Source organism: Camelus ferus, chromosome 10 (assembly GCF_009834535.1).
Source record: "Camelus ferus isolate YT-003-E chromosome 10, BCGSAC_Cfer_1.0, whole genome shotgun sequence".
In the NCBI taxonomy this organism is placed as follows: domain Eukaryota; kingdom Metazoa; phylum Chordata; class Mammalia; order Artiodactyla; family Camelidae; genus Camelus; species Camelus ferus.
In genome coordinates, this window is record NC_045705.1 from 34,643,374 (window position 1) to 34,669,996 (window position 26,623).

Below are 26,623 nucleotides of genomic sequence, written 5' to 3' on the forward strand. Positions count from 1 at the left end.
CGGGACTTTTCAGGAAAAGTGACCAATAGGCTTGGAGGGGGCGGGGTTTCGCTCAATGACTGGCCGAAAGGCTTATTCGGGGCGGGGCGGGGCGGGGCGGGGCGGGGCGAGTGGGGGGAGCGCCTAGTGAGACCGCCGGAACAAAGGTGAGAGGTAAAGCACGGAGACGTTTGAGATCGCGGCTCCTCGGAGAGAGCGCGTTGGGTAAGTTTTGGGGAGACTCCCGTTACTGAAACTGGGCCACCAGATGGTGGAGGAAGTTGAGAGTGAATAAGAATCAGAAAAAGAGAATAGAGAGAAAAGCAAGATTCTGAGAGAAAACTGGAAAGGAGAAAGGTAGAGAGGTACCGTTACTTAGGGGTTGGGATAGGACCGTTGTACGGAGAAGTCTCTGGAAAAGTTTGCTGAGGGATGCTGCTGAAGAATCGCACCTGTGCTGGAAAAGCAGCGTCTGAGGACTCACGGAGACGAGGGCCTGATGGAACGGGTCTCTGTCGGAATCACCAGTCTGAGGAGTTGGGGCCCTACTAGGAAATCACGGTCTGAAGGGACCAGGATCCTCACAGGGACCGAGATGTGAGAGGACAGGGCCCTGCTGTGGTTGCCAGGGTGTGAGGAGGAGGGGGTAGGACTGCACTGAGGGCGAACGTGTTAGGAAACTTGGTGCAAGGGCAAAAAGCTTGTTAGAAGACAGGGTTCTGCTTCGTTGGGGAAAACGGAGTGTTCACCCGCAAAGAATCTCAGGAAAACCGTAAGTAATGCGAAGTAGAGTGTGCAGCTTGAGAAAAACCATCAGTAATGCAAAGTAGAGTGTGCAGCTTGAGATACAATGTGCATTATGGTTAAAGAGCCTGAGCTTCGGAGTTCAGCCAGGCTTGAATCCTAACAACTGCTTCAGGACATTGTGAAAGATTTTTTCATTTCTTTGAACTTACGTGAAGTGGGGGTGATAATAGTACCTGCATCGTAGGATTTTACTAGATAATTCACAGTAAATTAATTGTCCTGGCACATTGTAAATACTTTAAAAATGTTAGTTGCTACTACTGAAGAAAGGAGTTCCTAATATTTAGATTTAATTTACACTGTATGTAATTTAAAGTTTACTACTTAGATCCAAAAATTTCAGTGTACATTTAAAACTTGTATGTACTTATTAAAAGGTATAATGTGAACCATGTAAAATAGGACAATTTACAATTAAAGGAAAATTTTAAAATATATGGGCAAGTAATTATATTGGGAACAGAGAAAATGATTACAATTAAAAATTGAATTCTGTTCTGCATTTCTAGGTAAAAAAGGGAAAAACTAGTAGTCTATCATACTCATTATCCAAAGAAAGAATATTTATTTATCAGGAGAAAAACATCTATATTGTAAGAGAAATTTATAACCTAGAATACTGAGTCCTAATCTCAAGTAATATACAAACCCTTTATAAAAGGGAAAAAATATTCTTTTGAAATTTACAAATATTGAAAATTCCAGTTTAAGAAATACTGATGTAATTAAAGTCTATACAGCAATGTGAATGTACTTTGTGCCACTGAACTATACACTTAAAAAATAGTTAAAGTGGTAAATTTTGTGTTTTGTATATTTTACCACAATAAGCAGGTAAAAAAAAAGAAAAGTCTTCTTTAGGAAAATACCTACAGTGATGAGTTATCATACCAAAAGAGAAGTTCTAATTTAATGTGTGATAAAATATCATTTTAAGCAACACTGAAATGAAATGCAAAACTAAACTAAAACATATATTATATAACACAGGGAATATAGCCAGTATTTTATAATAATAGCTATAGATGTAGTATAATCTTTAAAAATTGTGAATCTCTGTGTTGTACACCTGAAACTTTTATAATGTTATACATCAAGTATACCACGTTTAAATTAAAAGAAAAAAAAAGACTAAAACATTGGTAGAACTTTCAAACTGCCAAGTATATATCGCTTGACCTGGGGACCTGAAGACCTCAGTTTAAGAAAAATCTGATCCAGGATACATCTTTTTTTTTTTTTTTTTTAACATTTTATTGAGTAATAGTCATTTTACAATGTTGTGTCAAATTCTAGTGTAAAGCACAATGTTTCAGTTATATATGAACATATATATATATTCATTGTCACATTTTTTTTCACTATGAGCTACCACAAGATCTTGTTTATATTTCCCTGTGGTATACAATATAATCTTGTTTATTCTGCATTTTAAAATCCCACTCAGGATACATCTTAAACAACAGTTTTGCAGGAAGATACAAAAATTCTTCCTAAGATCATAGCTTAATTGACCTTAAACAAAAGGTAGGTACACAGTATTAAATAAAATCATATCTTTGTGAATGAATTTTGATGGAAAGAACCTTCAAACCAAAAGAAAGATGTAATTATATCATTTTGTGAATGTCACCCCCCACCCCTTTCCTTTCTATCTCTTTGCTTTCAGCTTTTCAAGCACCTCACCTGTTCTCCCGTGGGGTTGTAAAAATAACTTTCTAAAAAAAAGCTTTATACAATTTTCTCTTTTCTTTTGTCAATGCTCACACTGTTATTCAATGGGAGACTGATAAATAAGGTTACAGTTTCTGCCTTTTCTAATCAAGATTGTCATTAGAACAAAGTCCTTGGGCATCAAAAGTTATATCCAACCAAAAGATAAGAGATGGTTTACTGCAAAGCAAGGTTTAGGTCATATCTTCACTAAGTCTGTTCTTGGAAAGAAAATAAATGATAAGCACCCATAATACCACCATCTCTTCTTTCCTTGCTTTGGCTAAGAAAATTTGTGGCTTACAAGAATCTAATCCCAGGTTGTGTACTTAAGTAATTGAGTTATGTATATTAGATTAGAAGGTAAAGATAGAAAAAGAGTGGCTTTTAAAAAATAATCTGTTATTGATTTATTGGTACTGCCACAAAGAAGCCTTTAAATAAGCATTAAATTACCTACACTCAGTCTTTATGACTAAGAAAATTTTAAAGATAATTGAAATTCTTTTAGAGAGAAAAACTTTAATTTTTCACTCACAATTATTGACTAGTTTATTCAAAATACCAAAAAGAAACAACCCAAATGTTCATCAACAGAAGAATGGAAAAATAAATTGTGATACAGTCTTTCAACAGACTACTACTCAGACTGATACACACTTCATACATATTACAACTTGGGTGAATCTCAAAAGTATTTTGAGTGAAAGAAGAAAGACATAAAAGAGGAGGTATTATACAAATCCATCAATATGAAGGTCTAACTAATCTATGGGAATAGAAATCAAAATAATGGTTTCTTTTGAGCCTGGAAGGGTGTTGACTAGAAAAGTGCACAAGGAAATTTTCTAGATATATGCTGTCTCATACTTGGCAAGTTTATACACTTGTGAAAATTCACTGAACACTAAATAATATCTGTGTATTTAATTGAATATAATTATGCTTTTTAAATTTTTTTATTGATTTATAATCATTTTACAATGTTTGTCAAATTCCAGTGTAGAGCACAATTTTTCAGTCATATGTGAACATAAATATATTCATTGAGACATTTTTGCTCTGTGAGCTACCATAAGATCTTGTGTATATTTCCCTGTGCTATACAGTATAATCTTGTTTATCTATTCTACAAGAATATAATTATGCTTTGATTTTAAAATTTAATGGCTTAGCTTTCAGTTTTTCCAAATTGCATTATAACAGTCTGCCTTATAACAGAATAATTTATACATATTTCTGTTTCCCCTGCATATTATCTTTGTATTGTTACACAGTTTTTTTTTTTAACAGATATTGTAAGACTGGCAAATATATATTGAGGTGAATTGGATTCAGCTGTGGGGCCAATTTGGGAATTCCTAATCAGTGATAACCAAATTTACTTAGGTTTGTTTAAAACTCACTTTTGCAAGAATACATCTAGAAGTATATGGATATGTTATATGCAGTGAGAAAGCTATTAAGTGTCAACAGAAATAGGAATCTATGCTCTTCAAGGTAGTTTCGTAGGAAAATATATGAAAGTAAAAAGAAGTAATATAAACAAGATTTAAGCCAGCCATTTTCTGGCTCTTTCTCTTAATGATAACTGAATTCTGTGTTGCAGTAGAATTCTGTTCATTAAAGAAAGCACTTTTAGAAGTGTCTAGCCATCTTTTTTGTTGAGAGTTATGCATTGATCTATTCTTATTTCTTAAGAGCTTGGTTGAGACCAGTTTCCCTGATGAAATAATTATTTTTACTGAAAGAAAAATTATGTTGTCTTTTTTGTAGAATAGAAATGTACAAGTTCATCCTAATAATATGGAAATTCAAGGGACCCAGAATATCCTAAACATTTTTTAAATGATAAACAATGTTGAGGGTCTGACATTTCCTGGTTTCAAAAGTGCCTACAAAGCTACAGTAATCAAGACTGTTTAGTATTGCCATAAGATAGCAACTATGGACTGAATTGTGTCTCCCCAAAATCTGTATGTTGAAGCCCTAATCCCCAGGGTGACTATATTTGGAGACAGAGCCTTTAGGGAGTTAATTAAGGTTAAATGAGGCCATGGGGTAGGGCCCTTATCCCATAAGACTGGTATCCTTACAAGAAAAGGAAAAGACACCAAGAGTGCTCATCAACAGAGCAAAGGCCTTGCAAGGATAAAGCAAGAAGGAATCTATCTGTAAGCCAGGAAGTGAGGTCTCACCAGAAACCAACCCTGCTGGGACTTTGCTCTTGGATTTATAGCCTCCAGACTATGAGAAAATAAATTTCTGTTGTTTAAGCTACCCAGCCTGTGTTATTTCACTATGGAAATTCTAGCAGGCTAAAGCAGAAGTCCTTCTCAATACTCACAGCAATTCATTATACTTCCCTTATACCACTTTTCAAAACTTACCTTGTAGTTTTTAAGTTACCTTTTAAATTTTTTTATACTTATTTGTATATGTCTTCTCTCCTCTAGTGCAATATTAACTCCTTAACAGGAATCATGTTTTATAAATTTGTGTCTTCCTCCCATAGCACCAAAAACAATGTGTTTATGTCCTTTGTTACATAATACATTTAAAAGATGGATGTTCAGAGGTTGAAGCTGCAAAAATTGATTAGTAGTTATTAATATTAGGCAGAAGTATCACTGATATTGTCTTTATTTGGAGAGTAAATTCAGTTTAAGGACATGTCTATAAGTGCCAAATTGTCAAGGGGTGGACTGTGATGGTTAATTTTATGTGTCAACTTGGCTGGGTTATAGTACTCAGTTATTCAATCAAATGCTAATCTAGATGCTACTATGAAGGTGTTTGGAAGATGTAGTCAACATCTACAATCAGTTGACTTTTAAATAAAGGAGATTATCTTCAATACTCTTAGTTGAAAGGCCTGAAAAGCAAAACAGAGATTTACTTTAGGAAGAAGAAATAATACATTAGTACTGCAACAACAGCGTCTGCCTAGAGTTAGCAGCCTGCCGGCCTGCCCAAAATGAACTGGCCAATTCACAATTGCATGAGCCGCTTCCTTGAAATAAATCTCTTAACTGTGTGTAGTCTGCTATTTCTGTTCCTCTGGAGAACCCTGACTGATATAAGCACCTTTTAGTAATTGTACTTATCAATGCTAGAATTCCCATTTAATTCTGTTTGAAATGTCTAACCTCTTTATTGAGATTCTATAATCATTGAGTCACTGCCATCATAATTTTTTAATTGAAGTATAGTTGGTTTACAATATTATATTAGTTTTAGGTGCACAGCATAGTGATTAAGTATTTTTATAGATTATACTCCATTAAAAGCTATCACAAGATAATGGCTGTAATTCCCTGTGCCATATAGTATATCCTTGTTGCTTGTCTGTTTTATACATAGTATAAAATGCCACCCCCTCTAATTTGCCCTTCCCCTGTCTCTTCATAATTTTGATTAATTCTTTATAAATGGTTTCCCTTACTTTTTTGAATATATTTATAATAGCTCCTTTGAAGTCTTCGCTAAACAAACATATGGGAATGCTCAGATAGTTTCAGATGAGGTATAAGGGTCACTTTTTTTTTGTTTCTTCACATGTCTTGTAATTTTTTATTGAAAACTAGGCATTTAATTTTTTTATTTTGGGGGGAAGCTAATTAGGTTTCTTTATTTAATTTTAAAGGAGGTACTGGGGATTGAACTCAGGACCTCATGTATGCTAGGCATGCGCTCTACCACTGAGCTATACCCTCCCCCAAAACTAGGCACTTTAGATAATATATTATAGAAAGTCTGGATTTGGATATCCCCCCCAACATTGTTGTTCTTAGTTTGTTTTTGTTTAGTCACTTGCCTAAACTAAATCTGTGAATTCTGTCTCCCATGCAATGTGTGGCCCCTGAAATCTGTATTCAAGATTTTTTTTTCTTGGTTTGATTTTTAAGCTTGGTTTCCTAGAGGTCTCCTCTGTGCCTGCATAGCTTAGTGTCCAGCCAAAGATTAATCAAAGACTGTTTAAACACTCAAGCCAGTTAGACTTACCTTCTCTCCTGATGGATCAGCGTATGCACTGGGGAGTATATTCAATGTTCAGGCTGTTTTCATTTCTTCCCTGCCTCTTACATTCTTTGGAGTCCTCTTGAGCCATCTTACTTCTTCACTTTACATGTTCTGTAGGCTCCACTGGCCCAGAACATTTGCATGACTTAGGCCTACTCCTGTCTTTGTTGGTATGCTCACAGTCTTTGTTTCACTCTGGATATATAGAGAGCTTATCAAGCCCCCTATGGCTGTGTCACCTCTTGGGGGCTCCTTTCAGATCCCTGCCTACTCTGACAATCCATCTCTTGCCTCATACAGGCTCACAATATCAAGGAAGCTGAGCCACCTGCCATGCACATTTACTTGCCACTGAGTCACCAGTTTAACTGATAATGCTCTAAATCAAGTGAGCCTCCTCTGATTATAGCAGCAAGACTTGGTTTTTATGTCCTGCCCCAACCAAGTTGAACTTCTGTGCCAACGGAACTGATGTAGGAGCATGGGAGTAATCCCAGGCAAGAACAACAAAACATCTTACTTTTTTTTGGTGAAAATCAGTGGTTTTCATGAATAAGTACTTCTTAGAAGGTAGTGTGCCTTTCATATTTTTTCCATAGTGCCAAATGTTTATTTTGACAGTTTTGTCCAGCTTTATAGTTGCTTTTTGAGAAATGATTTGTCACCCTCCTCACTCCATCGTGCTGAATTAAATATCCACCTTTTAATTTTACCTCACAAAAAATATCCAAAGAATTCCCTCCAGAGTCTGAGAAGTAATTGTAGTATCTAATTTCCATGGTTGGATGATTTAGGATCCCAAGAATAACATTTTACTTTTTAGACCTCTGGAGGAGAAATGACAACCACATAAATGAGAAAGATGCTTCTTAACTCGTAGAGGACCAGGGCTTACTATATTTTGTATATAGTGTTATATTTCAAAATATATTTTATATGTAGTATAGTTTCTATATTTTGGAGCTATTTCAACTTTATAACTGATTTAGTATATTTTTCTTTTAATTTCAGAGTTGAGTTAAGTTCCTTATGACTTCCCCTGAAATTGCTTCCCTCTCATGGGGGCAAATGAAAGTACAAGGCTCTACTAAAATCTATAAGGACTGCAAAGTGTGGCCAGGGGGAAGCCGGGCTTGGGATTGGAGAGAAACAGGAACTGAGGTAAGCTATTAGTGTATGGTTGACACTGCATAAAGCAGACCAAGGATTTCCAAACTCCTAAGCCATAATGACCAACTTTCAAGTGAAAAGCAACTGTCTCTTTCATATTCTCCCCCCACCTCGATATAATTTACATACCATTAAACTCACCATTAAACTTTTAAAGTATGCAATTCAATGGACTTTTTGGTCATAACCTTGTATAATAGTTTCCATTACTAATTCCAGAATATATTACCCCACAGGAAACCACATGACCATTAGTAGTCACTGCCTGTTCTTCCCTCCCTCCAGCTCCTGGCAACTACTACTTTCTGTTCCTATAGATGTGCCTATTCTAGACATTTCATATAAACAGAATCATTCACTTCTCTTAAGTACATACCTAGGATTGAAAATTTTGGGTCATATGGTAACTCTATGTTTCACCTTTTGAGGAACTGCCAGACTGTTTTCCAAAGTAATTGCACCATTTTACAGGCAGACAGGTTTCGTTGTCTTTTCCCTTTTCCAGTTGGTGGATTTTTTTTTGGGGGGGGGGGAGGTCATGCCTTTCACTGAAGATGGGTTTCAGACAGGTACTTTGCATAATTAGGAGGGGGTGTCACAATTCTAATGTCCTACCTTGCTCAAGCCTTGTCTCCTAGTCTCAGAATGCCTCATAAAAGACTATGAGAATGGCAAGTGTACCTGCGGTACTTCGCTATCAGTTCACATTCTGAGTTTCAACTCTGTCTTCACTTTTAGCCTCTGGGAATTTCCATTTTCTTTTTGCAAGCTCAGCTATACATTTCAAGGGATGTTTATTTTTATCCAGCATTTGTAGGGATTTTGTTTAAGGAAACTTTCCAGATGTTATAGTTTATCCCCTTGTTCTGCACAGTAAGGAGTCATACCTACGTAGTCAGGCCCCATATAAAGAGAGTCTCAACACACACTCTCTGTTTATGCCTTGGTTTTGAACTGCATGCACTCATTGTTTTGATCCAGACTCCTAGTTGCTTGTTAGCTACCAACCTGGATCTTAACAAAAGGAATATACCTGGATTGGTAAAAGGAGTAGGAGGCTTTGAAGTGACAGAATGAGAGAAGGCTGAGAAATAAGAAGCCATAATGCTTGTGAAGCAAATGTCTCCATTGGATTGTTTCATAAAGTAAAGCTGGAGAGGTGCAAGAGTAGGCAGTGGTAGAGCTGACAGAGTGTTGGCAGAGCTAAGGTTACATTTTATTCGGTGGACAAGGCATAGCCATTTCAGATACTTAAGCAGGAGACTGATGTGACTGGCAAAGATTATCCAGACTATGGGTTTAAGATATATTGTAGTACCAACTTATGAGTGTGCCACATTGGAGAGATTTTTTTTCTTCAAAAATGGACTTAACACTATATATTATATTTTTCCCATATAAGACTATATTAGTTAATATTACCATTAAGCTCATTTTGTAATCAAGGAAACTTAAGTACAGAGAAGTTATACAGTTGTTCAAGCACAGAGCTTAGAAAAATCTGAAGTCAAATAGTCAATCCAGGTCATATTCTAACCTTCTTTCCCGTTCCTTTCTACTACATCATGATTTCTCTTATAAACTATAACATTAAAAAATACAAAACTATAAATGATACTATGTTTCATTTGTTTATAATTTTTTGACATAGTGGGTTTACAATGTTGTGTCAATTTCTGGTGTACAGCATAATGTCTGTCATACATATACATACATGCATTCCTTTTCATATTCTTTTTCATTATAGTTTAAAATAATTGAAATACTTAGGTATAAATCTAACATAATATGCAAAGGGTCTGCATTACTAAAACTATAAAACTGATGTGAGAAATCTCAGTAAATGGAGAAATTTTATGCTCATTGATAAAAAATTATACAAAACTGTGAAGGTACCATTGATGATAATTTGAAAATAAGAAATGTTTGCTGTAATGTTTTTATCTTGTTAAGTTTCATTTGTCAGCAGAATACACAAGAAGAAATGTTCTAGAACTAGTTGGAGAAAGAAGAACTGGGAAAGATGAGAGGAAGCTGAAGTGTTGAACTAGAACTCATCTGCGTTGAGGCTAAAGGACATCAGATTAAAGCTATTAAGCCTCAGAGTCCTCATCTGCAAATGGAATAATAACATTACCCACCTTATAGAGCTGATCTTAGGATTAATGTACCGTGCTCAATATGGTGTAGGCACTCAATAAGAGAAGCTGTTATTGTTAAGTTGGTAGTAGTGTAGGTGGAGATCAAACAGCAAATTTGAAAACTATTGAAGTGAAATTGGCAGGATAAGGTGGTTTCTTAGATTTCGCAAGTAAAGGAGAATTCGAATGTAGATAAGTGGGTATATGGTGGTGCCATTTATTGAGATTGGGTATATCAAGAGGAGGAACAGTTATGTTTGTGTTTGGGGCATAGGTTGGGTAGAGAAAATGATTAATTCTTTTGGAATATGTTGAGCTGAACTTACATTAGGGCAGCTAGATAGAGATACTTAGTATATATTCAGACTCATAGGTCCAGGCACTGTCATATTTTAGCTAGATAATCTTCCAAGTTATTTAGCCTCTCTGTACCTCAGTTTCACCATCATAAAAGGAGAATAATAATATCTGTTTGTCATCAGTTGATACAAGAGTAATACATGGGTTGGGAAGAAAAACTTTAAAAAATGCATGCCACTTGCTATCATGCAAATTCATTCTTTCCTTTTTCTCTATCAGTATTTCTCAGTGTGATTCATGGATCTCTTGCATCAGAATCACCTAGAGACTTGTTTAAAATGCATATTCTGTATCTCTCTCACTCCTCCCAACTACTGAATCAGAATCTCTTGTGGGTGGGGCCTGGAAAACAGTGTATTTCATGTGGTTTCTTTGAATACTAAGTATGTTCATCTTTGTAAAGCATCCACCACAGTGCCTGTCACATAGTAGGTACTTCATTTTTTTAAAGTTAATTTTCTTCTCCTCCTGAGTTATGTAGCACAATGCCTAGCACATAATACTGCTCTACACTATTCTGCTATAGACTATTAGTCTTTCCCAATGTAACTATAGAAATAACCAAATTACTTTTCTATCTACTATTAAAATGACCAAATTACTTCTTTTAAAAGAGGCTTGGTGGGGAAGGTATAGCTCAAGTGGTAGAGTGCATGCTTAGCATGCACGATGTCCTGGGTTCAATCCCTAGTACCTCCTCCAAAAATAAACAAACCTAATTACCTCCCCACCCCCTGCCAAAATAAAATAATAATACAATAATAAATAAATTAAATAACTTTAAAAAAAGAGTCTTAGACATGACACACTCTGATTTGTACATCAAATCCTGCTTAATAGGCAATCCTTGAGGGGATTAAATGCATAAGAGTATTTGGGGGATTTCTTATTACTTTGGACTACTACGTTTGTTTATTACATCACCTGATGGAGGTATTATCTCTGGTTATTCTTTATGCTCTAAGTATACATTAGTATCATTCAGATATTCTTTTTAATGAACTACCCAAAACTTACTGATGTATAATAAGAATTTATTATCATGCTTGTAGATCTAGCTAGAGCAGCTCCACTCCAAGCTGCACTTGGCAAGTTGGCTGGGTGGCTCTGCTCTATATGTCTCTTATCCTCCATGGACCAACGAGCTAGCCAGGACCTGATCTTCTCATGGTGCTAGCTGATGTTCACAAACAGAAGCTCCACTGAGCAAGTACATTTCAAAGCTTTGCTTGCCCTGGGTTCACCAACATCAGTGTTCCACGTCAGCAGGGCATATAAGTATATTTTGCCCACATTAAGAGGGGAAGAGGAGTAAATATTTGCTGAACAGTCATCCAACTATAAAAATATTCAATCACATGTTGTCCATCTGCATATGAGTTGTTCCTTGGGCAACTTAAACTGAACACATCCAAAGCTGACTTCATTTTCTTGTCCCTGCCTTCCCACCCCTCAAATATCCAGGTATCTTCTTGTGTCCCCCATCTCCATTAATGCTGCCACTATCCACATGGTCACCAGAAGAGAACCATCAAAAACAATTTTTATTTCTCCAATATTCTCCACCATATCCAGCAAAGTCCAATTGTTGATTTAGCCTCAGCAAGGTCTTTCGCGTTTACTCCCTCCTGGTGCCCAGTTCTCTCGCCTGGACTATGGCATCAATCGCGTACCTGGTCTTCCTGTCTCTTATTCTATCTTTTTCAGGCCTGTCTTCTGTTATAATTTCTAAAAGATAGAACTGGTCATGTCACTGCTCTGCTTAGAAAACTTTGAAGGCTTTCCATAGACCTCAAAATTAAGCAAAAACTCCTTAGGATAGTGTTCAGGACCTTTTTTTAAAAAATGATACAGTTCCAAATTTTCTTTTCAGTGTCATCACCTATATTTCATAACACACATCTGAAGACCTAGCTATTCCATACCAAATGCTTACTCCCTTACAAACCTACCATGATCCTTCATTCTCTATACCTTTGCTAAAACCATTTCCTTCACTGGAAATGACCTGCTCCCCTTTGTACCTGTTGAAATCTCATATATCCTTCAGTTCCTAGCTTTTGTTTTACCTTCTCTATGAAGCACTTCCTGATAGTCCATGTGATAATGAATTGCTTACTCCCTTCTCAGTGTTTCTGTAATACTTTGTGCCTCTATTTCAGCACTTAGTGCCGCTCACCTGTATTATTCTGAGTGTGTATTTATGTGTTTCCCTCACTAAGTGGTGAACTCCCCAAGGGCAAGAACTGTGCATTAACACAGTGCCTATAAAGTAGGAACTCAATAAATGTTGGCTGCACTGAATTTTTCATTATAAATGTCGTTAAAAATATTTTTATTTTCTTTGTGACATTCCCTCTGAGGTAGGTTAATGTTGTGATTCCTTTTTTTATTAGTTTAAAGGATGGAGAGGCAGAATATATAAGTGATTGCAGAATGGAAATATCAAGAAAATTTATTATCTTCAACCAGTATCCTTGAAATAATAATTACTACCACCTACTCCCAAACCTCTACCAATCATTAAACAACTACCGTGTGCCTGATTAAATATAGCTTTTCCAAGGTCACACCATTAATAAGCTTTGGAACCAAGATTTGAGCCTGAGTCTTACTATAAAGCCCATAGTTTTCTGCTGTTACATACTGTCCTCATTCATTTCTGTCCTAAAGCAGTAACTGTCTTATTGGATAAGAGTTTTCTATGTGGAAACATGTATAGGTCTTTCATTTATATATCCCTTTGTTGGGCTGAAAGGAGACAAGGAGGAAGATATGGCAAAAAGTGTAAAATTAAAAGAAAGCCAAACCAATTAGCAGGTTTGGGTAAAGAGAACCAAAGTAAATGTGGAAACTTTACTCCAACGTTTAATTTTAAGCTATGTTAAACCTACAAAACAACTGTGTGAATATGATAAATACCCATATACCCTTCCTTAAAATCCTCAAGTTGTTAATACTTTACCATGTTTTCTCTCTGTAAACACAACACGCACACTTTTCTCCCAATCATTTAAGCATAAATGACAAATATTTTAGCATTTCTTTCCTAAGAACATGAACATTCTCCTACATAGCCATAATATCATTATCACAAAAAAAATTATCCTTGATATAATAATATTACCTGTCTTTCAAAATGCCATATCCCCCCAAATGCCCTCTACCTGTCACTGGTTTTGTGGTTATATTTTAATATATAATACAGGCAATAGGTCTAAAGTGTAACATAATTCTCAGAGACTTGTCCATTTGACCAGACTAAAGGATCTTGTGCTCAGGACACTGCTACCTAAGGAAAGATAGATGAGCTGAACTGTCCTGAACCCTTTCTGCTTTTGTATTTGTTTGCTTTTGCTGTGTTTACCAATTCACCTTCTAAACCTGGTTGACATGGAAAGCCTATGTTGAACCTCTCCCTCCCTTTTAAAATTTTGAACCTATATAACAAATTGGAAAACATAATAATGAACACGTGTATACCATCAGCCTAGATTCACCAGTTTTAAATATTCTACCACATTTGCTTTATTTGTCTCTCTGTGGCTTTCTCCTTCCCTCTCTCTCACTTAGAATAATACCCTTTAGGTACATCCATGTTGTTGCAAATGGCAAGATTTCATTCTTTTAGTGTTTTCATTTTCTTTGGAAAAATACCCAGAAGTGGTATTGCTGGATTGTATGGTAGTTCTATTTTTTTTTATTTTTGAGGAACATCCATACTATTTTCCATAGTGGCTGTGCCAGTTTTTATTCCCACTGACAGTGCACAAGAGTTTCCTTTTCTCTACATCCTCGCCAACACTTGTTATTTGTTGTCTTTTTGATAATAGCCATTGTGACAGGTGTGAGTGATATCTCACTGTGGTTTTGATTTGCATTTCCCTGATGGTTAGCGATGGTGAGCATCTTTTTGGCCATCTCTGTGTCTTTGGAAAAATGTCTATTCAGATTCTCTGCCCAATTTTCAATTGAGTTACTGTATTTTTGATGTTGAGTTGTATGAGTTCTTTGTATATTTTAGATATAACCTCTTAATAGATATATCATTTTCAAATATTCTCTCCCATTCAGTAGGCTGCCTTTTGGTTTTGTTGTTATTTCCTTCATTGTGCAAAAGCTTTTTAGTTTGATGTAGCTATGTTTGTTTATTTTTGCTTGTTTCCCTTGCCTGAGGAGACATACGAAAAACTGTTGTTATGACTAATGTAATAGAGCATACTGCCTATGTTTTCGCCTAGGGTTTTTATGGTTTCAGGTCTTAAATTTAAGTCCTTAATCCATTTTGAATTTATTTTTGTGCATAGTGTGAGAAAGTAGGGACTACATCAAATTCAAAAGCTTCTTCACAGTAAAGAGAACAATCACAATAATGAAAAAGCAATCTAGGGAACATGAGAAAATATTTGCAAACCATTTATCTGAGAAGGGGTTAGTATCCTTGCACAAGGAACTCCTACAACTTGATAGCAGAAAAACAAGACAAAACGAAACAAACAAAAAACCCCAATTAAGAATGGGCAAAAGACTTGAAAAATTATTTCTCCAAAGAAGACATATATGTGGTCACCAGGAATATGAAAAGGTGCTCAACATCACTAACCATCAGGGAAATGCAAATCAAATCCACAGTGAAATATGTCACATCTGTCGAGATGGGCTATTAAAAAACAAACAAACAAAAAGATAGGTGTTGGTGAGGATGTGGAGAAATTGGAACCCTTGTACACTGTTGCTGGGAATGTAAAATGATTCCACTACTATGGAAAATAGTTTGGGGATGCTTCAAAAAATTGAAATCACCATATTATCCAGCAATTGTACTTCTGGGGTGGATATATGCAAAAGAATTAAAACCAAGGTCTTGAGGAGGTATTTATATTCCTCTATTCATTACAGCATTATTTACAGTTGCCAATATATGGAAGCAACGTAAGTGTCCATCAACAGATGAATGGATAAAGAAGATGTGTATATGCACGCACGCGCGCGCGCACACACACACACACACACACACACACAGTAATACTATGCAGCATAAAAAAATGAAATTTTGTCATTTGCATCAATGTAGATGGACTTGGAGGGTATTATGCTAAGTGAAATAAGACAGAGAAAGACAAATACTATATGATATCACATACATGTGAAATCTAAAAAATAAAACAAACTAGCAAATGTAACAAAAAAGAAACAAGACTGACAGATATAGAGAACAAGCTAGTGGTTACCAGCAGTGAGACAGGTAGGGGATTAAGAGGTACAAGATGCATAAGCTACAAGGATATACAATACAACACAGGGAATATAGTCAATATTTTATAAAAACTATAAATAGAACATAACCTTTAAAAATTGTGAATCACTATGTTGTACACCTGAAACTTATCTTTATAGACATTTTATATTTAGAACATATTCCCACTTAGGTATACAATCAGAATATTATGTTAAAAAATTTACTTCAGTTATCTTTGTTGTTGTTGTTGTTAACATGTTTTTTATTGAGTTATAGTCATTTTACAATGTTGTGTCAAATTTCAGTTATCTTTATATTATCAGTTTGATACACAGTTGGGTTCATTTGTTTCTGTTGGCATATAGTTTTAAGTGTCTCCCTCTTTCTCTTATTGTTGATATACTTTTTTAATATATAAAACATTTACATAGTTCAGAAGTCAGAACTATTTAACAAGGTACATTTAGAAAAGCCTCACTCCCTTCCCTAATTTTTCCATCCCATACCTACTTCACTCTAATAAGTAACTATTTTTATTAGTTTTTGGTTCATTCTCTCTTTTTTTTTAAATAAACAAATACACACACATACATATGCACACATCCACAAACATATTTTTTTCTTATAGCCCCCCTTTCTTTACATAGAAGGTAGCATAACTTTCTCCTTTTTTTCTTTTTCATTTAACAATATATACTTAAAATCAAAATGTCCATTCATAAGAGACATTCCTTTTTATTTTATACAGCTACTGAGTAATCCACTGTGTGAGTGTAATGTTGTTTATTTCGGTGTATCCTTTGGATAAGCACTTAAATTGCTTCCAATATTTTGCTCTTTAAAAAAATACTACAATGAATAACTTTGTGCGTTTATATTTTTTGTATTTTTAGATGTATCTTTGCAGTAAATTGTTAGAATGAGGATTGCTGGTTAACGTATAGGTGTAAAAATGTAGATCTTTTAGATATTACTAAATTCCCCTTTTATAGCACTTATACTATGTTTTAGTATTACTAACAATTTATGAGAAGGTCAATTTTGGAATGTAGAAATGATTAAATTTGTTAGTAAAAAAGGAATAGCATTCCTTACTGCTTTCTTTATTCAAGTCAATATTGAAAAACAGAATAGAAGATGGGAGCTCCCAAGAATGAAAGGACTTTAGTGGTTTTTCAGACTCTTTCAGAAACCTCTCTTGAAGCTCAATCTAACATCCAAAAATCATTTTAGTATGTACCATTATCATTCAGTATTTTAAAATATAGAGCTGACCTTAAACAACGTAGGGGTTGGAGTGCTGACCTTTCCTGCAGTTGAAAGTCTGCTTATAACTTCTGACTACACAGTTTCTCCACATCTTCAATTCTGTGTCTGAGGAGTCAACCAAATGCAGATCATGGAGTACTGTAGTATTTACTATTCAAAAAAGTCCACATGTAAATGGACTGGTGCAGTTCAAAGTTGTGTTGTTCAAGGGTCAACTATGTAAGGATTACTTACTGGGTGCCAGGCATTGTCCTAAAGATAAATTACCTGTCTTTGACTTCAAGGAGTTTTATGGGAGAATTAGGCAAAGAGACAACTGTTGATAAGTGCTATTATATGTGAACCAAAACAGGTACAAAAGGAACTGGACTACCTGGGTGAGTTAAGAGGAGTATTCTCAGAAGGTGTGATCTTTGACCTGATTCTTAAAAGGAATGTTTCCCAGGTAAACTAGAGAACTAGCTTACAGGCCAGGAAAATAAATGCATAGACAGAAGGGTGGGGGAAATGCTAGAGCAGTTTCACAGGGAGGGCTCTTCAATTGGTCATCAATACCTACAAAACATTTATTTCTATAGAGGACTCCGATATCACATTGGTGGTTGAGGTTAGATGGACATGTAAGGCCCTTCCATGCCTTAGATTCAATCACTTTGATTATTGAGGCTAGTATGGTAGACTTGTGTCTTTTTTCGGGGATTAAATGTTAAAGTCAGCACTTAAGATTAAAATTGCTTATAGTCCAAATACTTTAAGAAGATCCTTACATATATTAGAACACACCAGTTATCTTCAAATAGAGGACCAGAAAAGTAGTTGCCTTGCATTTGGGGGTCCATGTTGTATGAAAAATGCATTTTGTAGTTTTGAACACTAGAAACACAGAGAGACAAAAGGTTCACACTGGCAGCAGCAACAATGAAATTGAGATGGAAGTAATAGTAGATGCATGTCTGCTGTCTCATGCTCAGCCCAGGGCATATGCTCTTTGAGTAGAATGGCTGAATTATCCTCACTATTCCAGCAGTTCTCTCTCTTTTCTGAAAACATAGTTGAATTCCCATAGGTAAGTATCCCTATATTACAGCTCCTCTGTATATGTTCTGCACATAAGACATGGTCCCTTATACTGATGTAGTACAGTTATCTCCCTGGTATCCATTCTACCCCAAATGATTTGTCTAACCAAATAGCTCAGGAACAGGTATGTGGATTATTTAGGGTAAAGGCCAAGCTGCTATTGAGGAAATCCCCAAATCCAGAAGATAGAAATGTATTTCTCTCTCTCTCTCACATACTAGTGTGGCCAGTCTAAGCTGGGGGCAGGAGGGACAGCAGGGGACCCAGGTTTTTCCTGTGTTGGTCTACAATCTTCTAGAGCATTTGAATGATGGGAACTGATTGTAGCCTTGCCTGAGTTCTAACCACGAAATGAAGGGGAATGAGAAGAAAAGTTCACGCCCGTTGTTTTAGGGCCCAAACCCAGCTGTCGGATCATTCCCTCTGTTCACATTTCATTGTGTTTTATTCTGTTGATAGCATAGTCATGCGGCCACACCCTGCTTGCAACGGAGAAAACAGTCTCTAGCTGGGCAGCCACATGCACCTGAAAAGGGGCAGAATGGATGCTGAAAGAACAGCTAGCAGTCTGCCACTATGAGATGTGAGGGCAAGTCTAATAATGGACTTTTGGATAGATTTCCACTCCTCTCAAGTAATAAAAAGCACATTACTAGACCACACATGTTTTTAATATTTTGATAATTTTATTTACATAAAATCTGTTGCTTTTGCAATCTGGTATATTTTATATTATACATTTTAAAACTTTATTCTGAGAAGGGGGCCATAAGCTTCACCAGATTACCAGAGCAACCTGTGGCATAAAAAAGAAGCCTCTGCCCTGGGAGCAGTAGGAAGATCACTTAAGGGACTATTAATTCAGGCAAGTGATAATAAGTATGTGACCCAGGCAGCATCCACAGGGGACAGAGTCCAGAGATCCTTTAACCTTCACTCAGAATCTGCTTTTATCAGCAACACAGCCAGATAACAGCATTGCTAGTAACATTTATGCTCATTTCATTTCAGCAGAAGGAAATGCTTCCTTGAAAGTATAATTTAGGAACGTCTTATTTTCGAATTTAACATAAGATAGGGGGAAATGTCCAAGCCATATAGGATGCCAACTTGTTGTTTAGCCATTAGCTGGACATTTTCCCACAATTAATAGCTTTCCTCCGAGAGAAAACAATAAACTTTTACGACCTCACATCGACATGTTATGGAAAGCTCTTAAAGAAGATGAACAGAATCAGACACTCACTAAGGACAGAGAGCCTTAGAGGTTTGCCCTGAGGGACTGGAAGAAGCAGAGGAGGAGCTGGTGGCAGGCTGAGGACATGTCAGAGGGCCACTGCTCCAATCATAGGCCTCTGCACAAGGCAGTGAGCAGTCGCCCACCAAGGCCCGGATCCACAGGCTGCAGTTATCTTTCAGTGCTCTGTATGTGACACCTGGGGCCTGCAGTTAGCACACAGCAGCCAAATTCATCACTTCAGTTCCACTGATCCGGCAACCCTGATGGGCTGTGGCTGTCTCCAGTCTCTGAATCTCCAGAGGATTATGGTTTTGCACTCTAGTGTGAACTTTCCCTTCATTTTGAGCAGTGTCCTTGTTTCCTTATACTAGAATGTGAGCTCTTAACAGTCTAGGGATCATGGTGCTTTTCAAAGTAGATACTATTCTTTGTTAAAAGAAGGAATCATTCAGTATTTCAGATAAATGCATTTACTTAAAGCAGAGGAAGCTCTCCAACTCTGATTTGTGATTCAGTTAAATATTTACCTTGGTCATTGCCCCAGAAAAAAAAAGTTAAGTTCTTATATCATAACTGTTCAGCTCAGGGTGGTTCTAGGATTGGTCATAGAGCTGTGGAACTAAAAAGGGTATCTAATCCGATCCTCTTAGATTCTTTAAGAACCAATTATTGCAATCAAGTGAAAAAAAATCCTACTTTGTTTTGCCTTTTAAAAATATAAGAACCTAAATTACTTTAGAGATAAAGAATCTAATCTCCCCCAATCTCTTCTGATTTTTGTGGAGAACAGGGAAAGGTAGAAGCAGAGATACTCTTCAGAGCCACCCTGGCACTAGCTCTGCATCCTCTCCCACAATGAAAATGCACTATTGCTGCTGATCAGTTTTGTTCACTCTTGGACATTCCCTTCAGTGTAAGCTCATATAACTTAGTGTAAATTCCTTAGGAAGATGCTGGTGAGGTAAGTTAGAATATAAAAAGATGTGAGCAATTGGCTTTGCTATCAGCTGTGGAACACTCACTGAGTGAAGAGTGTCAGCAGTAGTTGCACACCCCACAGGGAATCAAGGGACATGGAGAAAGCCAGCAGAGAAGTGCTGCATCTGCTCCTGCGTTATGTAGCCACCTGGCTTCTACTAAGCCTTGTTCCTTTGGCTAAATAAATCAGGAAGCAGTGAGTACATATGTGTGCCTATACTGGTCTCTTCCTGCTAATTTATAACCTGCCTCTACTATACTTTTTTTTTTAAAAAACTTTATTTTAAAATTTCAGACTTACAGAAAAGTTACAAGAATGTTAGAAAGAATTCTCATTCCCCCCAGATTCAAATGTTAAGTTTATCATATTTTATCATCCTCTTCTTTGATACTTTTTTCTGAACTATTGTAGATATTCTACCCTTTACGCCTAAATACCTGTGTGTATTTCCCAAAACAGCAAGGACATTCCCTTACAACACAGTGATGAAAATCAGGAAATTAACATTGATACGATACTATTATCTAACATACAGGCCTTATTAATACTTTTCAAATTGACCTAATACACGTTATATTTACTTGTCATATTAATAGAATCATACAGTATATAGTCTTTTGAGACTTGCTTTTTACACTCAGCATAATACATTTTACATTCATCCAGGATGTGTATCAGTAATTTGTCCCTTTTTATTGCTATGTAGTATTCCATTGTTAGATTATATCACAATCTGTTTACCCGTTTGCCAGCTGATGAACATATGGGTTGTTTCCAGTTTCAGACTACTACAAATAAAGCTGCTATAGATGATTATTTAACATTGCTATATGAATATGTATAAAAGTTGTTAAAAGACTAAATCTTAGGAGTTCTCACTACAAGGAAAAAATGGTTTATTTTCTTTTATATCTATATGAGATGATGCATGTTAACTACTTATTGTGGTAATCATTTCATGGTATATGTAAGTCAAATCATATGCTGTACACCTTAAGCTTATACAGTGCTATATGTCAATTATATCCATAAGCCTGGAGGAAGGTCTAGAGTAGGAGATGCTGCTTCTGAGTTTAGGAAACAAGAGTAAATAAAAAGCTGCTGTGAACATTCATGTGCAGATTTTTGTGTGAATGTGAGTTTTTGTTTCTTTAGGAAAAACTTAGGATGTGATTGCTGAATCACATAAATACATGTTTATAAGAAAATGCCAAACTGTTTTCCAGATAGAACATGAAGAAAGTGATACGCAGTGAGACTCGTGAGGAGCTGGGAACTTACAGACCATCTTAAGGAGTCTAGCAGTTATTATAAAGGCATGAGAAGCCACTGAATGCTGTTAAGCAGAGGGTGAATTTAATGGATTTGTGTTTTGCAAAGATCCCTCTAGCTACAATTTGAAGAATGGATAATTGGAAAGGCCTAAAGTGGTTTTATGGAGGCCACTTAGAAAGTTACTGTAATAGGCTAGGTAAGTAATAGCAGCTTAGACCAGGGTAGTGGCAGTAGAGATGGAGAGAAATGGACAGGTCCAAGAGATAACAAGGAAGTAAACATCTGGCTAATACTCATGTCCAATCTTTTGGGGAAAATGTTAACTATTTCAACATTACACTTGATGTTTAGCTGTAGATTTTTAATGTCCTTTATCTAAAGAAGGTTCCCTTAAGTTTATTTTTAAATTTTATTTATTTATACTGAAGTATAATTGACCTACAATGCTATGTTAGTTCCAGGTGCACAACATAGTGATTCACTATTTCTATACATTATAAAATGATCACCACAATAAGTCTAGTTACCACCTGTCACCATATATTATTGACTATATTCTTCATGCTGTACATTTCATCCCTGTGACTCATTTATATTGTAACTGGAAGTTTGTACCTCTTAATCTCCCTCACCTATTTAACTCATCTCCCCTACTCGCTTCCCCTCTGGCAACTACATATTTGTTCTCTGTATCTATGAATCTGTTTTTTTTTGTTTGCTCACTTGTTCTGTATTTTAGACTCCACATATAAGAGAAATCATACAGTACCTGTCTTTCTCTGTCTGACTTATTTCACTTAGCATAATACCATCTAAGTCCATCCGTATTGTCACAAATGGCAAGATTTCATCCTTTTTATGACTGAGTAATATTCCATCATATATTTATACCACATCTTCTTTATCCATTCATCTCTTGATGCACATTTAGGCTGCTTCCGTATCTTGGCTATTCTAGTTGAGTTTTCTGAGACTTCTGATTTTTTTTTTTTTTAATGGAGGTACTGGGGATTGAACCCAGGACCTCATGCTGAGAGCTTTTATTTTTTTAATCATACATAGTGAACTTTGTTAAATGCTTTTTATGCATCATTTGAGATGATTACATAGTTTTTCTTCTTTACTCTGTGGTGAAATACATTGATTTTTAAAATATTAAACAAACTTTGGATTTGCTAATGTTTTGTTGAAGATTTTCATTAAATGTTTAAAATAGAATTGGCCAATAAATTATATGTGCCTAGAATTTTCTGTGTGGAAAATTTTTAAATTATAAATTCAATTTCTAACATCTATAGGACTATTCAGATTTTGTTTCTTTTTGTATTTTTAATAAGTTGTGTCTTTCAAGAAATTTGTCCATTTCATCTAAGTTGCTACAGGGAAGATTCATGTCACACTTAAAATAACAATTACTGTGTACCTACAATGGGCCAGGCACTGGGCTTAAGCATGACAACTCTATGTGGTCATCAGGGTTTGTTCTTTTAAGCTTCAAGAACGTTGCTCCCTAGGTTATAGTATTATAATAAAGTGCATTAAATCAGAAGTTAAACATGTTTCTGTTCAAATCCCAACTTTACTACTTAGAAATTGTGTCATCTTGGCCAAAGTGTATTTAGTGAGCTTTAGTTTCCTTATCTATAAAACAAGGAAAATGGATGCTTTTGTGTTACTGTTATGCAGATCACCTGGAATAACTTCTACAGATGTATTATGAAAAATACAACTATAAACATGTAAGATATTCCAGGATTTAATAAAAAAACTCATATTTGCTCTATCTCCTCTAAACCATCAGCTTCTAGTCTGAAAAGCCCTCTTTAGTACATTTGTTGTCTTCTTGGTATATTCAGAAGCCCTTATCCTAGACCATCTCTAACTATGATTAGAATGTACCCCTTCCACAACCATTGCATCAAGGCATACTCCTACTCATACTTCAAGCTGCAGTTAAAACAGCATGTCATCCAATGACAATTTCCCACTCATGTTTATTCACTCCAAGATCCTCAACCGTATTTTATCTCACCCTATTGTACCTATTTCCACACGTTCACTAACCTTACCTGACTAAAACTCCTTCAGGGACTACTTGGTTCATCTCAGTATTTCCGGTGCTTAGTATAGGGCACAGTGTAGAGTCAGGGCTCATTAAATGCCTGTTGACTGAGTAAAGGATAGAGATAGACAAGTCAGGGGAGATAGGCTTTGTCTCTGAGCTTCAGTGCTGAGTGAGACCCTTGTGCAGACACATAATAGGTGAAGCCCAGTGGTTAGACTGGTATTTACCAAACTCTAACTCCTGTATTCCCTTTGCTGAAGTGGAAGCAGTTCAGAAGCCACCATCCTTTCATGTTGGATTAATGTTCATTAAACATCTTACCTTAAATATCCCTGGGAGAATCTGGGAAGACTTTACAGAGTGATAGGTAGGTTTTAAAGCATCAAAATTTTCCTGGAGTTAAGTGGGAAAGGGGCTCAGAAAAAGGAAACTGTGGAGATTTCCACATTTTGGCATGGTGTGCCTGTGCTTTCTTCTCCCACCTCATCTCCTTCCACTCCCTCACCTATCACTTACACTCCAGTCATACTGAACTACTTGCAGTTCACTGGGTTCTTCTTTCCTCTAAGCCTGAGTTCATGCTGTTCTGCACTTGGTATATAACTTGCTCCCTTGATTTCCTTTAAGCTGGCTAACTCCTATTTGTCCTTTAGGTCTGTTTAAATATCACCTCCTCTGGGATGCCTTCCCTAATCGCCTGCCCTGGCTCCCTAGGTCTGAATTAGGTGCTTTTTCTCTGCGTTCTCACAACACCCTGAACTTACTTCCTTGTAGCACTTGTAAAACTACTGAAATTTCATTTTAGTCTTCTGTATTTTTCACTAGACTTAGAGCTCCACTAGGGCAGCACTGTATCTTCTGTTACTCCTAGGGCCCAAAGAATGCTTGGCACAGAGTAAACCTCAATTTCTTCAATGAATGAACAGGTGAATGAATGAATCTCAGACGAATGCTGATTGCAAAGAAAGATTAAAAGAGCAGGTTGCTGGTGTACTTTCTCTTTCCATGCCCAGCATTCTCCTGGTGTGCAGCCTGCAGATGTGGAGGAAGTTGTTGAGAAGGGTGTGCAGACCCTTGTGATTGGCCGAGGGATGAGTGAGGCCTTGAAGGTAAGTAGTGGTGAGCAGAGCATTCCTGAGGATATGTGGTGAGCTCCTGGATCTTTACCTTAGAGATATATCCTTCCTTGGAGGTCATCTCTATATATCATGCACCCTCACTTGGCTGAGCCAGTGGATGGCCCAGGATAAAACAGTGACTCTTCCTTATGATAAGGGTTGGAATCTCCAGTCTCTATCTAACCATAGGCCTGTGTTGTTTCAACTATTTTTCAGAAATTCCTCAATCCTGGAATTTCTCAATTCTACAGCTATCAATATTTGGCTCTTTACATATTTATAGTATTTTCCATTTTTACAGTACTTTTAATTTTTTTTTCCTTGGGCACATTCAAGTTAAGCTTTTTTTTTCCCCTTTCAGAAAAAAAAAAAAAAAAAAGATTGGGGGAAAGGTATAGCTCAAATGGTAGAGTGCATGCTTAGCATGCACGATGTCTTATGTTCAATCCCCAGGTACCTCCTCTAAAATAAAACCTAATTACCTTTCCCACCCCCACCAAAATAAAATAATAATGATAATTAAATAATAAAAAGATTATTTTATTTACTTATAGAAATAATACATGCTTATTGTAAAAGAGTCAAAGTAGAAATCTAGAATTTAAAAGGTATAAGATTTCCCTCTCCCAGTCTCCACATTTTATCTGTAACTGCTCCAGTTCTGTGCATCTGCAAATGTATATACACTTAACACATACTGATATATATGTTTTTACATAAATATTTTACATAAATAGGCTCACACTATACATATTGCTCTGTAACTTTTTATTCAGTTACATTATTGCATTGTGGACAGCCCTTCACATAAGTATATAGAGGTCTACCTCCTTCTTCCCTTTATATAGACGTCCTAAAATCCAGTTCCCTACTGATGAAGGTGCCCTTATTTATTTATATTTTTTTAGTTTAACCTAGTTTTTTCCTCCATTAAAATAATTTCTATCTGTAAGGCTACTGTTACATTACAAAATTGTTCAAACATATAAAAAAGTAATATAGGGCATTCTGAAAAACACTTCACTCAGAGTTCTTTCTGACGAGGCAGAGTCTAATTAAAATCTATTTAAAATAATATTCAGGACAAGCCAGAGTTGAGAAAATATCCAATAATAGCTGCCACTATTGAGAATCTTTTATACAAATTCATTTACAAATATTTACTCAAGCACCTTCTATAGATCAGACATTATTCTAGGCTCTGGAGACAAGATAAACAAGACAAACAAGGGGTTCGAGGCCCTCATGGATAATAAAAACAGAAAATTTCAGATTGTAATAAATGCTGTGAAGAAAATGGTGACTTAAGAGGAGCTTCTCTAAAATGGGGTGGTCAAGAAAGGCCTTTCTGAGAAGACATTTGAGCTACAGTATACATACATTCATTAGTTTCATCCTCAAACCAACCCTGTGATTTTAAGCATTATTATCTCCATTTTATAGGGGTGGAAATTCTGGTTGAGAGACTTTAAATAGCTGTCCTAAGGTCTGTGGGTTAGTACATGGCAAAGTTAGAATTTAGACTCAGGTTGGACTGACTCAAAACATTGAACACTTACATGCTAGAGATTTTACATACCTTAGCTGAATTAGTACTACCAATCCTGTGAGCTAGGTATTATTATCCCTATGTATAGACATGAAAACAACGGCTCAGAAAATTTAGGTCACTTACCCAAAGTCACACTGCTAGTAAAGACTTAAATTCACCACTGACTCCAAAATCCATGCTCTTTACAGTTTCCATTTCACCTGAGCTGTATGCACACATTTTATGATACTCTGTCAACTTCTTATAAGCCTTTTTAACTTCTTGGGGCTCACTGCCAAATTCTGGACTGGTGACACACTGGGTGATTGAGGAGACAGTTGTCACTGTCCAATTCTCTAGAATAGATCTGCCCTATGGCAGGAAAGGAAACCCTGGCAGCCTTTCCCCTTAACTTACTCATCTTTTTCCTTCTTTCCAGGTACCCCCATCAACTGTGGAGTACCTCAAGAAAAAAGGCATTGATGTGCGGGTCCTCCAGACAGAGCAGGCAGTAAAGGAGTATAACGCCTTGGCTACCCAAGGCGTCAGGGTGGGAGGGGTGTTCCATTCCACCTGCTGATGGAGACTTAAGAGAATAAATCACTAAGCAGTGATGCCTGTGACTATCACTCTT

General features: G+C 36.3%; 1 protein-coding gene across 2 annotated transcripts; it reads left to right on the plus strand.

Moving 5' to 3' along the window:
- The first annotated feature begins 76 nt into the window (after window positions 1–76).
- AAMDC (adipogenesis associated Mth938 domain containing) lies at window positions 77–26,604 on the plus strand. Of its 2 annotated transcripts, none has more exons than XM_006191648.3 (4): window positions 77–204; window positions 7,534–7,683; window positions 24,354–24,449; window positions 26,429–26,604. In XM_006191648.3, exons 2-4 carry the CDS (start codon window positions 7,552–7,554, stop codon window positions 26,567–26,569), a joined length of 369 nt encoding a protein of 122 aa, XP_006191710.1. In that variant the 5' UTR covers window positions 77–204; window positions 7,534–7,551; the 3' UTR covers window positions 26,570–26,604. The 2 variants fall into 2 exon arrangements, with proteins under 2 accessions (XP_006191710.1, XP_032344630.1); XM_032488739.1 differs by lacking the exon at window positions 77–204 and adding an exon at window positions 618–751.
- The last annotated feature ends 19 nt before the right edge of the window (window positions 26,605–26,623 follow it).